Here is a 14,254-nt window from a genome sequence, read left to right as displayed (position 1 = left end):
AAAAAAACTACTTTCCTCTAGACAAGTGAGGAAAGTGAGTATAAGAGCTGTTTTTCTCTAAGCAAGTAAGGAAAGTAAGTACAAAAACGGGTTTCCTCTAGGGAAAGAGGAAGGTTGAGTGCTGTAGTAATTTGATCTTATTTAGTGCTAACAACAAGTTCTGAACAAGTGCAGAGCACGAATAAGCAAATTCAAGTGCTAAAACTAAGAATCAGTACCTGGATCTTGTGGTATATAGGCTACCTAGTGCTTATCACTCCCAATGATAAGCTAGAATGCTTCCCTCCAACACAGAAAGGCTTGGGGGGGGGGGCTCAGAAGCTTACAAACAGTCCTGGATACAGCAAATCTGTATCTGGACTAGACTAGTTACAGGAAAGGTGGGAAAGAAGCACAAACGTAGGCTTTTAAACCAGAAGGTTGAAAGAGATGGAAAAACTGCCCAGACGGCCAATAAACTACAATTCTGAGCCAGAAACCACTCTTGTGGTAGATAGGCTACCTAGTGCTTAGCACACCAACTGATAAGCGAGAAGGCTTCTCCCCAATACAGAAAGGCTTGGGGGTCTCAGAAGCTTACAGACAGTCCTAGTTACAGCAAATCTGTATCTGGACTAAACTAGTTACAAGAAGGGCAGGAAACAAGCTTAGAATTTTTTTTGGAAAGTGGAAAGGGAGAAAGGCGAAACAGAAGATAATTCAAAATTAAGGACCTAAGTGGCTTACCTTTCACAAATGTCCTCTCTGTATTAGAAAGAATGAGCTAGTGACACTAGACTGGAATAGAGCTGGGATAGAGCTGGGATAGAGCTGAACAGATGGTACTGGTAGGAGTGTCTGAAGTCAAAATATGATCTCACTGTACTCGGTTGAGTGAGAAAATGAGATAAACCCAGGAGGGGTGTTCAAACACAAATTTACAGGAGGGCCGTTCAGTTCCAAAGTCACCAAGATTAATAGCAGAACAAGAACAGGGCGGGCAGGAAACTAACTGCAGAGACAGAGAGAGACCACAGTTTTCCATTAAATAATTAAATAGAAAAATAAATAACTACAGAGAGACACAGACCAATGAAACAATTAAATACACAGAAAAATAAAATAAAATGCAGTACAGTCTTTAACACTGAAAGCTGTACTTAACTCAGCTAGTAATGCAACTGCTTTATAGGTATGTAGCAGAAGCCGCAAAACTCAGATATTGAGCAGTAATAAATTCAAAGATATGTGACTAACTTATAAATACAGAGAACCCCTCTAGGCTAAGAGTTTAACACTGAATATCAATGAAGTGAAACACAATTGCCCCCACTAACTGCAGAGACAGAGAGAGACCACAACATTCTATGAAACAATTAAATAGAAAAATAAATAACTACAGAGAGAGACACAGCCCAATGAAACAACTAAATACACAGAAAAATAAAATAAAATGCAGTACAATCTTTAACACTGGAAGTTTTTACTTAACTCAGCTAGTAATGCAGTTGATTGTAGGTATGTAGCAGAAGCCAAACAACTGAGATATTGGGCAGTCATCATCATCATCTTTCGGCTGTTCCTGTTAGGGGTCGCCACAGCGGATCATCTGTTTCCATTTCTTCCTGTCCTCTGCATCTTGCTCTGTCACACCAACCACCTGCATGTCCTCTCTCACCATATCCATAAACCTTATCTTAGGCCTTCCTCTTTTCTGGTTACCTAGTAGCTTCATCCTTAGTATCCTTTTCCCAATATACTCAGCATCCCTCCTCAGCACATGTCCAAACCAATGTAATCTTGCCTCTCTGGCTTTGTCTCCAAACCTTCCAACCTGGGCTGACCCTCTAATATACTTATTCCTAATCCTGTCCACCCTCGTCACACCCAGTGCAAATCTTAGCATCTTTAACTCTGCCACATCCAGCTCTAACTCCTGCCTTTTTGTCAATGCCACTGTCTCCAACCCATATGACATAGCCAGACCTCCCAACCATCCCGAATAACTCTGTTTTTACCGAGTTTTGGGGTCCCAATAATGGGGTGCCACGATTCCCTAGTGGCACCCCTTCATTTCCGATTTTTTCATCTATTTATTTAAATTTTCGCACTTTCAGGGCTGACGTCATCACGTGCGCGATGACGTCAGCTCTGTTGGACTGCGCGCGTCTGTTTGAATGCTGTAAGGGCAGAATGGCATCTGTTTGAGCAGAATTTCTGTTTGGGAGGACTTAGGATTGCTGAGTGACATGGATAGATGAATTTCACACCAGAATGTGCTGTGCATCAGCAGATTTCTGTTTGGGAGGATGGATGCATTTCACAGCAAAACATGCTTTGGGAGGATGGATTTAACAGCAGAATGACGGATTTCTCAGCAGACCAGTTCAACGTGCATCAGCAGATTGCTTTGAAGTCGGCCAGTCTGAGCAGAGTGAGTCATGTACCTAATAAAGCTGTTGTGCTACCACTGGTCCTTTGATGCAAACCTCAGCATTTCTTTTATTTGGAAAAAAGTCACAGACAGAGTTTATAGTTTTTAATGACCTATGGTGAATCCTCACAGTTTGAGTTCTCATTCAACGATGAGTGACTGACTTACTCTGAACCTATTACTCAAATGCATGTAAGTTTAAAACTAACACTGCATCAAGCTGCTTCCTCTCTAACACGACTATTTTGATAGTCAAGGAAAAACACCATACTATTATTAATTAATTAGTGACATTCTAACTGGGACCGATAATTCCATGTCTATGACACCACAGTATAAGCTTAAATAGCAATGACTGATGGGAAATGACAGATTCAACTGTAGTACCATCCTTTAGGAAGCCTTGGAAAATTTTGCATCTTGAAACTAAAGTAGCAAAGAGAGTGTGTGTGTGTGTGTGTGTGTGTGTGTGTGTGTGTGTGTGTAGAAGTAGAGAGTTGTCATGGAAATGTTCTGAACAGGGAAGTTTTGTCATTATTGATTCATGCATTTTGTTTCATTACCTACTGGAAAAATGTTCAAACAAATTTAAAATGCGATTGTGTGTGGAAGTAGACTTTTTTATGATGGAAATGTTCTGAATAGGGCAGTTTTGCAATTATTGATTCATGCATTTTGTTTCATTGCCTACTGGAAAAATGTTTAAACAATAAATTTAAAATTCGCTCTAACTTAAGTCTAACAAGTGTGCTGTATTATACAAGGAATATAATTTAATAAAATCAGGAAGGTATATCGAAGAACGCATGTATGTTTCTTGCTTTGTGTGCAACTGCAAGGAGCTTCTGATTTGAAAACAGCCCAAAGGTAACCTGTGGAATTCAGTGCTGTTTCAGTGAATGTGAGTTTCAAGGGCAGAGAAGATTTAATGTCGTCTATTTTCATTGTGAGACAGTATTGCTTTGTTTAGCAGCCAGATATATATTACTGTTAGCGCATTGTGCTATAAAATGTAAAAAAATAAAATCCAAATAATCACTGTAGAAGTAAAAAGTATGCACATATTAGTGTTTATGGTAAATGGTGTGAAAAAGCCAGGTAATGGGACATTGGAATGGCTGCAGAGGGACTCTGGTGTTATATTTTGGTTCTGTTCTTCAGTTTGTGTTTGAAAGTTGGCATCCCACAATTCCATTGGAGTGGGTGGGGTTGTGTAATTATGTATGCAAATTTTACGTTAATCAGCGTACAGATTTGTACCTATTTTTCATGGGCCTTGTCCAGATTTTTGATGTTTCCAGGTTGAGAGGTATGAACATAGCTGGTCTCACTACCCTCTTGTAGACCTTCCCTTTCACTCTTACTGGTACTCGTCTGTCACAAATCACTCCTGACACTCTTCTCCACCCATTCCATCCTGCCTGTACTCTCTTCCACACTCACCATTACTCTGAACTATTGATCCCAGGTATTTAAACTCATCCACCTTTGCCACCATGCATCCTCACCATTCCTCTGTCCTCCCTCTCATTCACACACATATATTCTGTCTTAGTCCTGCTGACCTTCATTCCTCTTCTCTCTAGTCTAGAGCATATCTCCATCTCTCCAGGGTCTCCTCCACCTGTTCCCTACTCTCACTACAGATCACAATGTCATCTGCAAACATCATAGTCCACAGGGACTCCTGTCTGATCTCGTCTATTAACCTGTCCATCACCATTGCAAATAAGAAAGGGCTCAGAGCTGATCCTTGATGTAATCTCACCTCCACCTTAAATGCATCCGTCACATCCACCGCAGACCTCACCGCTGTCACACTACCCTCATACATATCCTGTACCACTCTTAGATACTTCTCTGACACTCCCGACTTTCTCATACAATACCACAACTCCTCTCTAGGCACCCTGTTATATGCTTTCTCTAAGTCTACAAAAACACAATGCAACTCCTTCTGACCTTTTCTGTACTTCTCCATCAACACTCTCAGAGCAAACATTGCATCTGTAGTGCTCTTTCCCGGCATGAAACCATACTGCTGATCACTAATCACCACGCCCCTTCTTAACCTAATTTCCACTACTCTTTCCCATAACTTCATGCTGTGACTGATCAATTTAATCCCTCGGTAGTTACTACAACTCTGCACATCACCCTTATTCTTAAAAATCAGTACCAAAACACTTTTTCTCCATTCCTCAGGCATCCTCTCACTTTCCAAAATTTCATTAAACAATCTGGTTAAAAACTCTACTGCCATTTCACCTAAACACCTCCATGCTTCCACAGGTATGTCATCTGGATGAACAGCCTTTCCATTCTTCATCCTCTTCATAGCTATCCTTACTTTCTCCTTGCTAATCCATTGCACTTAATGATTCACTATCCCCACATCATCCAACCTCCTCTTCCTCTCATTCATCAACCCCTCAAAGTACTCTTTCTATCTGCTCAACACACTCTCACTTGTAAGTATGTTTCCCTCATTATCATTTATCACCTTTACCTGCTGCACATCTTTCCTAGCTCAGTCCCTCTGTCTAGCCAATCGTTACAGGTCCTTTTTCTCCCTCCTTAGTGTCCAACCTTTCATACAACTCTTCATATGCCTTATCTTTAGCTTTCGCCACCTCTCCCTTTGCCATGCATCTCATCTCCTTATACTCATGTCTACTTTCTTCATCTCTCTGACAATCCCACTTCTTCTTTGCCAACCTCTTTCTCTGTATACTCTCCTGTACTTCCTCATTCCACCACCATGTCTCTAATAAATTCAAAGATATGTGACTAACTTATAAATACAGAGAACCACTGTAGGCTAAGAGTTTAACACTGAATATCAATGAAGTGAAACACAATAGCCCCCACTAACTGCAGAGACATAGAGAGACCACATTATTCTATGACACAATTAAATAGAAAAATAAATAACTACAGAGAGACACAGACCAATGAAACAATTAAATACACAGAAAAGTAAAATAAAATGTAGTGCAATCTTTAACACTGCAAGTTTGTACTTAACTCAGCTAGTAATGCAGTTGATTATGTAGCAGAAGCCAAACAACTGAGATATTGAACAGTAATAAATTCAAAGATATGTGACTAACTTGAGCAATCTCATACTCAGTCAGCCTTTTCTTCTTTGCAACCTCCGATTTTTGCAGTTCTATTAGTTCATCTCAATACCAGTTTAAAGCTTCTTACATTTTTTCTGGCCTTTTGTTTTCTGAGTTGATATTACTCCTTCATTGTTTCATTTATTTTAATCAGATCTGAGCACATTTGATTTATTTTCCCTCTGAATTACTGGAGGTCATCTCTTGTACCAAAACTACAGCTTGACCTGCTTTTTTGCTGAACAGCTGCAGGATTCTTCCCAGTCAGTGTTTTCTCTTTACCTTTTCTAGTTGATTTTCTTTCAGGCTTTCTAAGTTTCTTGTTTGATGGCATCCAGTCAGTGTACTTAGTAGTCAGTAACTGAATTTTACTAAATCTGGCAGAATTATTAGCCCCTATTTCTCATCTCTCATCTCTCAGTTTCTTTTTTCATGCTGGGAGACCTGAAATTAAACTGTTGATCAATGTGCAGCCATATTGGAAGCAGAATTTCTTTTTATTATTGCTCTGACTTCTGCAAGAATATGTCTGAGTTGCTAGCTCTCATTGTGGGGGGAAACCTTATCTCATTTTCCACAAGATAGGATTTCCTTGAGAATTAATCCCTTTTATGGCTAAAGTGGTATCTTAGTTTTCTTTGAGTCAAGCTACCCCTTTCTCTGTCTTCTTTCCAGAACCTAAAAACTAGGGGAAAAAGGATTCTTCATACTATAGATGTCTGTAGATAATGCTGATAATATTTTGATAGAACTAAAATATTTAGAAACTCTGATTATTCATTTCTTATGAGGGTATGAAAAAAGAACAATCTATTTCAAAGCAGACGTTCTCCAGATGGTTGTCACATATTATTTATTTTTGTTATACCCACCACAAGTAAATTCCAGGCACTGTCGAGGCACACTGCACTAGGGCCTTGGCTAAATCAGTGTCTTTTTGAAAACGTGTGACTTCTAGAAGTATTCTAGAAGCAGTAACTTGGTCCTCTGTACATACATTAATGCAGCACTGCACTATAGATCCCTTTTCTAGGTCTTGAGCAGGCTTTGCCAGGACCATTCTCCAGGGGATCCTGGACTGTAATCCTTCCTCCTCCCAGTCATTATAAGCTGTGGTAGTCTACCCATAGAGCTAATGTTACTGCAGCAGTGATCAAATGATGAATATAGTATAGGTCTGTAAGTAAATGTAGTATAACAACTGATGTTCGAATGATCACTGCTGTAGAAGCTGCTCCCTCTTCCCATCCCCCAATTTGTGTATAATTTTTGATGCCAAGGTGAGGACTTTGATTTTTACTTAACTAGCATTAACCACTTTCAGGGCTCTAGCTTACCTCTTTTAGTTAACAAGAAAGCTCTGTAGGGCTTGGCATCCAAACAGTTGCTTTTCTTTAGCTCTGCTCAAACTGTCAATGGTTTGAGTGCATGGCAGGTGCCTTTAAGCTCTGGAACCTGTTCGACTGTTATATCCTGTGCAGGATATAACCCGTATAGCTTAAAGCTACTGCAGCAGTGATCATTCAGACATTTACTGTTACGGTAAGTTTTCTTCCACAACTGTACTTATCATGTTTGGACTGAATAAACTTCTTTGTTTTGATTATTTTCCCTTGTGTTACAGTTAATATTTTAAATGTTCAGACTATGTTCGTTTTATTGTTCATACCTTGGCTACAGGGCTTCAGGATGTTGCATGCTGTACTACTGACAGCTTTCTTCTTTTGCACTGTTCTGAGTCTTTAAGTAATTGGATTTACTCAATAAACTATGTTATAATCAGTGCATTCATTAATCTTTTATCTAATTGGGGTTTCTTTTAATACAGAGGAAACAAGTGATGAACTGTTTCTGAAGTTCAAGCAGGAAGGAAATAATTGTGTAAAATCTGGCAATTACGAAGAAGGTATTAAAAGTTACTGTGAGTGTCTGAAACTGAAGAGAGATGAATGTGCTATTTACACCAACAGGTCAGTTCTGTTTGCTTGCATATTATTTCCATGAGTTACAATTACGTGTTAAACTTCAGATAATTCCATAGTTACTCTAAAATTAATGTATTACCACTGCTCACCTTTGAAAGGAAATATTTGATATAGCCTGAAAAAGTGGTTTAACATGGTTTAGATTTCTCTTTCTGAAAATGCAGTACTTTATATGCATAAGACAGCTTATCCAACATTCTAATAAGGCATTACCTTTGGGACCATGAAACTAAGGTAAACCTGAATCGGAGCTAAAAATGCAGATAGGATGTATAAAGTTCCTCTATTCTCAAACCTGACTCAACAGCTATAGCTTTAGTGGTTTCCACTGTTGCTAAGCACTTTGTTAATTCCAATCCAGCTCTTTCTGTTAAGGACGGGAAAAATATTAATAGGTAATCTATAGGGAAAAAGTGTATACTTCAGCAACTTTGATTTTCAGAATTTTGAATTGGTAGGCTCATATGTTAAAGTTTGTTCTGACAAATTGTGAAAGTACGAAGAATGTCTTATCTGCAGTTTCTTCTTGTGCAGAAAATCTGCCTTAAATAACTAAGTTTCTTCTATTGCATAAGTCACTACCCATTGTTTACAGTGTGTGTATGACTCTGTTGATTCTTCTTCCATTGGTACTATTTAGAGGAGGCTTGCATGGCTGCATTCTCAGAATCTCCACATGATATTAAAAATGAGATTTTAAATTCTGCCTTGATTAGAGATTTAGCGTTTGGCCCATCTGCTGCAGAAGTGATCAAAATGTGTTGAAAAGGGTAAGCTAATCCAGGGAATCTCTATGATTTTTCAGCCATCCTTTTTCAAAATTTCCAAGTGGTTTTCTATCACCTCATCCAGTTTTGGCAAAAACAGAATAAATAGTCTCAACAAAGTACAGCCAAGCAGATATTTACAAAGAAATAGTAAGGGGGTTCCAAAAAGAAGTCTCAAACCTCCCAAAACCAAGGACAGTCTGACAAGACTGAGTGACTGTCAAAGAGAACTTGTGAACTCCTCACACCCTGGCCCATTTTTCTTCCAGAAAGTCTGAATCTCCATTTGTTTTCTTTGCAATGGATAGTTTCAGATCTGAAAGTCATTCGTTGAAGTTCCAGATGTTTCAGATAAATAGGATCTGAAAATCATTTGGTGAGGTTACAGATGGCAGTGGGAGGAAATTCATCCTTTCCAAAGGGTCCGTCATCATTTTCCAAATCAGACTCTGTTTCCACTAGTTCTTCATCACATGCTCTCCCAATGAGTATAAATAGCAGTTCCTCCTTTCCAGGTGGGTAAGAGTTTTTATTCAAGGATGTTCCTAGTGCTAAAGTAAGAACATTGTTGGAGACCAGTTCCGGATCTTTCTTTCCTAAACCTGTTTGTGATAGTGCCCAAATTCAAAATGATACCACTTTAAAACCAGTTACCTCTTCTTCCTCTGACAAGTTTTGTGGCAACACTAGACTTACAAGAGAATTTTCACATCCATATTCATCCAGATTTCAGATGTTTCTTAAGGTTTACTTTGTCTGGATTACATTATCAGTTCTCAGCCCTACGCTTTGGACGTACCACTGTACCAAGAGTTTTTACAAAGTGTCTGTCTGCAGTTATAGCTCATTACAGGGTACAGGTTATCCACATTTTTCCATATTTAGATGACTTGCTTATCTTTGCAGGGTCTTTTCAAAAGTGTCAGGAATAATTCTCTTGGGTAACAGCTGGGATTCCAAGAGAAAATTCAAAAGTGTTTCTTGACTCCTTCGCACAGGATTGCATTCCTGGGTTGTCAACAAGACAGCTCAGTTCAAAGAGCTTTTACTTCCTCAGGAAAAATAGATCTTTATCTAAACATATTTCTAAGATTTTCCACTCAGGGTTTAGTCACTGAGAGGTAATACTTCAGGATAATGGATCTCATGGCATCTATGATTCTTATGATACCCCTGGCAAGACTCCATATGAAAAAAACACATTGGTATGTGAAATCTCTTTGGTCCTCACACCAGTACTCTTCATCTTTTCAAATCCCAGTGCTGGAGGATGTCAGAAGAGAAATCATTTGGTAGAGACAGTAGATATCCTTAAATCTAGGTCTCCCCTTCTCCCACCCTGCTCCAAAGCAGTCAGTCACCACAGATGCATTGGACTTTGCTTGGAGAGCAGTTTCAGGAGGAATAACATTTAGGAGGTGTTAAATATTAAGGAGATGCTTGCACTGATCAAGGCACTCAACTCTCTGAACCATCTTTGATCCCAGGGACCTATTTAAGTGGTTGCAGACAATACTGCAGTCTTGTGGTACATCATCAAAGGGGACCGAGGTCATACCCACTTTGCAGACTAGCCATGTTAGCTTCAGATATAGCTTCACAGCAGTCTCACTCTACAGGCATCCTACATTCTGTCAGAGAAACATCTGGGGCAGACAAGCTGAGCAGAACCAGGCAGACTCTCACAGATGGAAACTAGATGGAAGGGGTCTTCCAAGATTTGAGCCATCTGTGGGGAGTTCCTCAAGCAGACTTCTTTGCCTCCTCTCTGAACAATCAACTGGCAAGAAACAAATGGCTTTTCTTTGCATTGGACATGAATGTTCCTTTATGCTTTCCCACATTTTCCACTGATATCCTGGGTACTTCTGAGGATTCAGAAGGCATCCCCAAGTTCATTGTGGTGATTTTCATCTGGCCTAGACAGCCTTGGTTTTCCCTTCTTTTGGTAATGGCCAGGGTTGTTTACCACAAGCTTTCTCACAGCCTTGATCTATTTACACAAGAACAGGGTTGTTTGATACACCCTAACATCAGTCAACTTCAGTTGACTTCCTGGATTATAGGGTCTTAATTCCATTTAGTCATCTGTTTACTGAGAACACGCAACAGGTACTAATAGAGGCAAGAAAGCCTGTTACTAGAAAAACATACATTAACAAATGGAAAAGGTTTTCTAGTTGGTGCCAGCAACATAACCAGCTCCCATTCAGGGCTAGTTGTTCTCTGGTTCTTCAAAGTTTGTGTGAGTTACTATCCTTTGACCTTTCCTATTCCTCTATCAAGGTTCATTTATTAGCCAGTTTTTGCATAAGAGACCTCCTTGGGATCTTAATTTTGTGTTAGAGTAGCTACGACTTGCTGCATTTGAACGAGTTAATGTGACTGACTTGAGCTTCCTAACATGGAAAACAGTTTTACTGATTGCTTTAAACTCTGCAAGAAGGATGTCTGAGTTACAAGCTCCTGTAGTGAGTCAACCCTATCTCATTTTCCAATCCATATTTTACACTTGAAGTGGTATCCAAGCTTGCTTTCAGCCAGACTGTCCATCTTCCTATTTTCTTTCCTGAACCTAATAATGGTGGAGAAAGGATATGCCATACATTGGATGCCCATAGACAACTCAGGTGCTGTTTTGACAGAACTAAATCTGTCAGATCTTCATCAGTCATCAGTTGTTCATGTCTTGTGAAGGTAAGAAGATGGGACAACCTGTGTCAAAACCGACTTTTTCCAAATGGGAGGGTCTAAGGCTATTACCTTTTGTTGTACTCGCCAAAACAAAACTTTTCCAGAAAAGGTCAAGGCCCACTCTTCCTGGGCCTTGGCTTCCTCTGTGGCTTTTTGAAAAGGCTTGGATTCTAGAAGTGTTCTATAAGCTGCTACATGGTCCTCTGTACATACTTTTACAAAGGCTTGATTCCTTCTCTAGGTCTGGATCAAGCGTTGCCAGGACCATTCTCCAGGGGCTCCAGGACTACTCTCCTTCCACTTCCCAAATGAAGTTAGCTAAAGTAATCTACCAATATAGCTAAGGCTACTGCAGCAATTATCAATATGATGAACATAGTACAGTTGTAAAACTTACCATAAGAATAGATACTTGAATGATCACTGCTGCAGTAGCTGATGTTCTTCATGTTTCACTGTTGCAGTCATTACATTTGGGTTATCTGCTTGCAGTAGCCCTCAGTTGGCCTGATTAACAAAGTCTTGTGTCCTGCGTCGGATGCTGCCCCTTCTTCCATGACGTCAGGTCATCAGGGGTATAAAACATGCAGCCGGTCCCATTTTATTCAGTCTTTCTTGCCGCATGGTGCACATCATGTGGGGGGTTTTTGAAATTGTTATAAATTCACAAGTTTGTTACTATGTGATTTTAACACTGAAGAAGGGACATTCCCGAAAGCTTTGTTGGTCATTAAATTGAGCGTTTTTCACCTATTCAGTTTTTCTTTTTGTTTATCGGAAATAATAGAATCGGTGGAAGTAAACTGAAATTGAACTTTATATCTTGTATATTAAACGTAGTATCTCAGGGGTACAGATTTCATTTCCATACTTTGCCAATCCCAAACGGTTGGCCAGATCTGCCACAAAATCAATGGGCATAGGCTCATAAACAAGTTACGTCCATCATGGATATGGGGGCTATTTAACCAGAACAGGAAAAAGAACAAGGTTTTTATTCAAGACTGTTCCTGGTACCCAGAAAAGACAATGCCTGGCGTCCAATACTGGACTTATCAATTTTGAACACGTTCTTGGGCATTCCAAAATTCAAAATGCTGACTTTACAACAGCTACTGCCCATGCTGGGCAACAACGCTTGGTTAGTGACTCTAGACTTAAAAGAGGCATACCTGCATATCCCAATAAGGGAATCGTGCAGAAGATACCTCCGCTTCAAGGCAGGTTTTATGCATTACCAATTCTCTACACTGCCCTTTGGCTAATCTACTGCGCCCAGGGTCTTTACAAAGTGCCTGGCACCAGTAATTTGCATTTTGCAGACAAAGAAGCATACAAATCTATCCTTACTTGGGCAACTGTCTCATTCAAGTAGAAAACAAGAACATTCTTCTTCAACATCTGGCATTTGTAAAAAGGCTCCTAACATGCCTAGGGTACACAATAAACAAAAAGAAATCACAACTGGTACCCTCTCAAAAAATTACATTCCTGGGTGCAAGCTTGAATACAACTGCCCAGATGGCTTACCTTACGCCAGATAGACAAAGGCAACTGACTATATACTTCAAACAAATGGTAACAAAAACCCAGTTATCTGCAAGACAAATTCTGCAGGCTTTGGGGTTCATGGCATCCTGCATTCTACTAATTCCATATGCAAGACTGCATATGAGGAAACTTCAATGGTATCTAAAAAGTTTATGGAGTCAACATTGTCACAGTATGGAAACAATGATTCCTCTCCTTCCCTGCCTACAACAGGAGTTTTTTGGTGGGCAGAGACATGTCACCAAAACAAGGGACGGTCTTTCACTCTACCCCCTGCCACCCAAACCCTAACTACAGACGCATCAGACTATGCTTGGGGGCCCACCTGGCGGGGAGATGCATTCAGGGCATATAGAACCCAAAACAAATGCATCTGCATATCAACCAGAAAGAGATGCTAGCTGTTCAGAATGCCCTGACAGCCTTCAAGGACTTACTTCATCCAGGACAACTACTGATAAAGACGGACAATACTACGGTTATGTGGTACATAAACAAGCAGGGGGTACACATTCCTACCCCCTTTGCAGACTAGCCATGGCATTGTGGGACACAGCCTTGACTTACCAAGTACATCTTCAAACTCAGTTCCTGCCAGGAAAACAAAATACTCTGGCAGACGACCTAAGCAGAAATCTTATGGACCCTCACAAGTGGAAACTGGATCCACAAGTCTTCAGCATGGTAACACTGAAATGGGGGAGCCCAGACATAGATCTATGTGCCTCTCCCCAAAATTATCAAATGGACAAATTCTGCACAAGGACTTATCACAGACAAGCATGGAAAGTGGATGCCCTATCCTTCAGTTGGAAAAACCTATCAGTCTACGCCTTTCCTCCTCTGCCTCTTCTCTCCAAAGTTTTACTAAAGGTCAGACAGGAAAAACCAAAAATGATCCTAATTGCTCCAGACTGGCCTCGCCAGCACTGGTATCCAGTTCTAAGGAATATGTCTCAACTCCCTCCTTGGTACTTGCCTCAAATACCTCAGCTACTGTCTCAGCAGAACAATCAAATTCTGCGCACTCAGCTCCAAACTCTGAACCTGGCAGCATGGCTGATCATGTAATTATTCAAACAACACCTCTCAGTAAATCTGTGACTGATGTCATTTTGGAAGCCAGAAGGCCTAGTACTAGAAAATCTTATGCTGATAAATGGAAGAGATTCTGTGCTTGGAACCAAGCGCAAGGAACGGACACAGCAAAACCAAATATTCCTCAGATATTACAATATTTGACTGAGATGCTTGACAAGGGCCTGTCTTTATCTTCAATAAGAATCCATGCCTCTGCCATCTCGGCTCATTACAACCCGGAGCCTCCCATCTTTTCTCATCCTCTGCTAAAATAATATCTTAGAGGGGCCAAAAATTTAAGGCCTCCCAGAAGATCACCAACTCCTGCATGGGACCTCAATTTTGTGCTGGAAAAACTCACCCTGCCTCCTTTTGAACCAACAGCTACAGCGGATATAAAGTTTTTATCTTGGAAAACAGCTTTCCTTTTGGCAATTGCTTCGGCAAGAAGGGTTTCAGAACTACAGGCCTTCATGGCTGTGGAGCCTTTTATTACATTTTACCCAAACAGGGTGTCCCTCAGGACCAGCCCTTCCTTTATGCCTAAGGTGGTATCCAGTGTGGCTCTTAACCAAACTATTCACCTGCCAACATTTTACCCAAATCCGCAGAACAAGGGGGAGCGGATTCTGCATTCATTGG

The 14,254-nt window shown here is 40.3% G+C and overlaps 1 protein-coding gene across 1 annotated transcript in view; it reads left to right on the top strand.

Moving 5' to 3' along the window:
- Positions 1-14,254, top strand: part of SPAG1 (sperm associated antigen 1) — a 3,545,022-nt gene that overhangs the window by 2,927,588 nt on the left and 603,180 nt on the right. Inside the window, exon 14 of the mRNA XM_044075164.1 lies at positions 7,364-7,505. Within this exon, the coding sequence (XP_043931099.1) occupies positions 7,364-7,505 (142 nt within the window). The remainder of the gene's footprint in view (positions 1-7,363; positions 7,506-14,254) is intronic.

This window comes from Protopterus annectens, chromosome 6.part0 (assembly GCF_019279795.1).
Source record: "Protopterus annectens isolate FY-2018-M chromosome 6.part0, PAN1.0, whole genome shotgun sequence".
NCBI lineage: Eukaryota > Metazoa > Chordata > Ceratodontiformes > Protopteridae > Protopterus > Protopterus annectens.
This window is presented reverse-complemented; position numbering and strand designations above follow the sequence as displayed.